This window comes from Xenopus tropicalis, chromosome 3, assembly GCF_000004195.4.
Source record: "Xenopus tropicalis strain Nigerian chromosome 3, UCB_Xtro_10.0, whole genome shotgun sequence".
NCBI classification, from domain to species: domain Eukaryota; kingdom Metazoa; phylum Chordata; class Amphibia; order Anura; family Pipidae; genus Xenopus; species Xenopus tropicalis.
Window position 1 is genome coordinate 153,140,067 of NC_030679.2, and position 4,409 is coordinate 153,144,475.

The 4,409-nt window shown below is 45.6% G+C and overlaps 1 protein-coding gene across 1 annotated transcript; it reads right to left on the minus strand.

Moving 5' to 3' along the window:
- Positions 1 to 416: 416 nt before the first annotated feature.
- Positions 417 to 1,340, minus strand: LOC105945570 (olfactory receptor 11L1-like). Its single transcript, XM_012953941.2, has one exon. The coding sequence runs from the start codon at positions 1,338 to 1,340 to the stop codon at positions 417 to 419; it is 924 nt and encodes a 307-aa protein (XP_012809395.1).
- Between the last annotated feature and the right edge of the window lie 3,069 nt (positions 1,341 to 4,409).

The window sequence follows — 4,409 nt, forward strand, 5'->3', positions numbered from 1 at the left end:
TCTATCTCACTCTCCTAGAGACCTCATTCACGGGGGTCGAGTGTAGATGGGTACTCTAGGGTAGGAATTGCTTTACTGGGGCCCTGTTGATCCCAGGCCCACCTGAGACACAGAGGCAGCCAAAGAGGAAGCCTCACCCCTTTGCCAAACACTATATAGGAGTGCAAAGGGTTGAGAACCTATAAACCAATAAGGTATCTCTGAACTGATACATGGGCCTTTGCCCAGTAACAGCACAGACTAAGGAAGTTGTAGGATTTAAAGCCATAGGGGCAAGTTAACCCTATGGATCCCTACATAGGTATGATGGGAAACTTTGTAATTGATATATTGATTTTATCTACCAAAACTCAATTTACTGTTTATGTTACAGAAATACTTGAGAAACATCATAATTTCTACCTTTCTAGCTTTATTCAATTAACTTTGAGGTTTTTAAGGGCAATATTTAGGTCTTTATTTCTCAAGCTGTAAATCAGTGGGTTAACCAATGGGGTCCCTACAGTGTATAACAGAGAGAGAACTTTACTTATGGTCTGTAAATCTTTTCTTGGGGGAACCACATAAATAGCAATTATAGTCCCATAAAACATGGAGACCACGGCCAAGTGGGAGCTGCAGGTGGAGAAGGCTTTTTGCCTCCCGGTATGGGACACTATCTTTAGGATTGCATGGGCAATACACATATATGATACAATTATGACTACAACTGGGAAAACAATTATGGGGACAAATAGAAAGAATGCTTCTATTTGCAGTGAGAATGTGTCTGAGCAGGAAAGTTCTACAAGAGGGAAAACATCACAGAAAAAGTGATTAATGGTATTTTGGTCACAGACCTCTAGTGTCCCTGTGAGTTTCACTGTGATCACTGAGATGCCAAAGCCAAGAGCCCATGGAATGACAACTAATTTAGTACAAACCCTGTGGGTCATGATAGAAGTGTATCTCAGGGGGATGCAGATGGCCACGTATCTGTCATAGGCCATTACTGCTAGGAGCAAACACTCAAAAATTCCTGAACAACCCCAAAAATAGAGTTGTGTTAAACAGCCATAAAAAGACATTGTAGCTCCATTATTTATTACAGTTTGGAGCAGGGTGGGACCAATATCTGAGGACCCCAGTAGGTCAGTGAGGGACAGCTGCTGGAGAAAGAAGTACATGGGGGAGTGGAGGTTCCGGCTGAAGGCCACCAACACTATGATGAGGACGTTCTCCCAAACTGTCAGAATGTAAATCAGAAGGAACAGAGAGAACAGGGGAACCTTGAAGTTGTGGAGATTCTGAAATCCCAAGAGAACAATCTCACTGACCCACGTCTGGTTCTTCTCATTCATTGTCTGGAGAATATGCCCAAATGGGAGGTGAAAGGAATTCAGTGCCTAGTTGGGCTGTTATAGGTGAAGAGCTCTGTTAAAACAAGTCACCCTAAACCCAGCAGATGTACGAGTCTGCATTATGACTCTAAGTTGGAATACAACATTGTTTTCATAACCTCAAAGCTTCAGTTCTTTGGGAGAGATTATAAATACTTACAGTTACAGGTCTGTGAGATAACGTTAAGGTGATTTCAGGCTTGAATAAAAATGTAGCTGTTTTGTTCAAAAATAACAATGTCCCACCTGAGGGTGAGATGTTCCCTTTGTAGTGACAGCGATCACAAAGGGGGTAACTGTAAGGATGTGACTATCAGGATATTAAGTGAAATCTGTGTGGATTCTTGGGCTTGCCCTGAAGCTTTCCATAATATCAGGGAGAGTTGCCCTAATTTGGAGAAGATGATGGCTGAGGACATGTTGGAGGAGATTAGGGAAACACCTCATGAATGGTAGCCCCCAGCCCAAGGCTCATATTGCCAGCAGTTTGTAAGCCAGCCGTCATTGGCTGCTGAACCATCCAGTCCTTTCTCTTTTTTGAAGTTTGAAGGCCCAACTTTCAAAAACTAGTTCTGTCACTCCAAAGAACCTTCAACAATCCTCTGCCTCTTTGATAGTCATGAGTGGGTGGGAGTCAGTAAAAGGAAGAGAAATCCTGAGAAGCAACTGCTTAAAACATCTAAGCCTTCCTACTAGGGCAAATTGGCCTGTCAAATAAATTTTATCTCTTGAACAGTCAAAAATCTCGAGGGGATACATTGGAAAAACATGATGAGCTTCAAAAATGGCAATGGAGGGGTAGAAAGAGGGAAAACAGGCTGAGCAGGATGGTATTCCTATGGAAGTGATGCAGGTTAATCTCTTGCTGTAGAATCTGATAGTTGGGCAGAAGATGATTCTGGGAGCAGTAAGGGTGGGTAGGAAATGGACACAGGGCAGGAGAATGGAAGCCGTAAAGGCCTTCAGGTAACACCCAGAAACATAGTGGAGGAGGTAATTACCCCAATGGCACAGATGAAATTGTATCTATTCAGGATGATGATCCTATTCCTTCAGAAATTCAGATTAAAAGGTATTGGGCCCCGGAGTCTCATCCCAGTCAGAAGCGTAGGAAAAAGACAAAGAGGTGAAGGAGAAGATCCAAAAATAAATCTTAATCAAGCGAATACAGAATTGGCATCAGGAGGGAGTGGTCAACTGTAGCAAATAGTAATAACTGTAAGAAATTGCTATCTTGGGTCTGACATTATTTCCTTCTATATATGTATGTATTCAGGGCACTGTGTTTTATACATTAATATCTGTCTAGCAAAGAAGCTTTCTTAGCAATATTATTATTAATATGATATCAAATCTTACCTGTGAATAGATATTCTTATTGATGGGGACCCATAATTATACTTAGCTCTCAACATAAGTCCCACCCTGACTGGGCAGTGAAGGCTTAGAAATAACCTCCCTGTTTGTCATCACTTCTCTCCGGCCGCATCTGCGCTGCTTGCCCTCTGGCCTACAGGGAGTGACTGATGGGCGGTGTCACACAACGTATGACGTATGAGCCGCTAGCACAATCAGGGAAATACCACACGTGCCACAGGGGTTGTTTCACAGGGGTTTATTACAACCAAACGTAGATAAACAGGGAAAGGGCAATACGCATGGAAGGTCCACAAGTCCCAATCACATCAATCCTCCTACAGGGAGTCTTCAGGGCAACCCCCCTCTGCACAGTCTCCAGGGAACAAAGGCCGAGTCTCCCAGCCCAACCCCCAATACACAAAGGTGTCCCACCCAGACAGTCACAATTACCTGGGTAGCCTCCCCAGGCAGTTCCAATGGGAATAAGCAAAGTTCCTTTTTGGGTAGTTCCACAGAAACACACTACCTTGGTTCCAGGGGCAAACAGTCCTTCCACAGGGGTTAGGGTAATCCAGTTGGAGGGAATCTTCCTGCCTGAGCTAGGATGGATCCCAAGGAACTGCAGGGGAGGGTGTCCTGCCGTAGCGAGGTTACACCCAGATCAACAAAAAGCTCCTTCTCCACCCACAACCTCTGGGTTTTCTACCCTGCTGCTGGTACCTCCCCTCTTTTCCACACCCCCTAGGATTGATTGGTTAGGAGGCTGACCCTGCTTCTGCTTAACCCAACCCTAGCAGCTCCAATTGGCAGGGTCCCCTGCAGCATCATTAGGGGAGGGGTTTAACCTAGGAGGGACATGCCCAGCTCCTCTGGAGGGGACTTCTGGGAGCTTCTTTGTTTAAAACCCTTTCGGCGGGAAAACAGAACAATGGGCTGCCACCATCTTGGCTAGATCATGCACTGGCTAAACATGGGGCCAGTATAAGGGTTTTTGGTCACACTTCTCCCCCCTGGCGCAGGTGGTTTCCCTGGGGCTCCCCTTTATTAGGGAGGGCCTCAGGAACCACCGCTGGTCGGTTAGTCCTCCTGGCGTGAGAGTCCATCTGCATTGTGATGCTCTTTTCCCTTTCGGTGTTGAATGGTGAAGTTATACTGTTGAAGCAGGAGGCTCCATCTTAGAAGTTTCCCATTGTCTCCTGAGACCCTCTGTAACCAACTGAGGGGGTTGTGATCTGTCACAACAGTGAATTCTCTGCCATACAGATAGGGCTGCAGTTTTTGTAAAGCCCATACAATTGCCAGGCACTCCTTTTCAATGGTGGCATAGGCAGCCTCTCGGGGTAACAGTTTCCTGCTCAGGTAGGCAACGGGGTGCTCCTCACCATAGGTATTAACTTGGGAAAGTACTGCTCCAAGGCCAAAATTGGAAGCATCAGTCTGCAAAATGAAGCGCCGGGAGAAATCTGGGGCCGCCAGCACAGGGGAACTAGCCAGAGCTTGCTTTAGAGCGTTCATGGCTGACTCACATTCTGGGGTCCACACAATGGTTCGAGAACGTTGGCGACTTGTCAGGTCTGTCAAGGGTTTGGCAACAGTACTATAGTTAGGGATAAATTTCCGATAATAACCTGAAGTTCCTAAGAAGGCTAATACCTGTTTTTGAGTTTTGGG

What these genes read in the sequence shown, in the direction of transcription:
- LOC105945570 (XM_012953941.2), bottom strand. Translation starts at nt 1,340, where the DNA reads ATGAATGAGAAGAACCAGACGTGGGTCAGTGAGATTGTTCTCTTGGGA.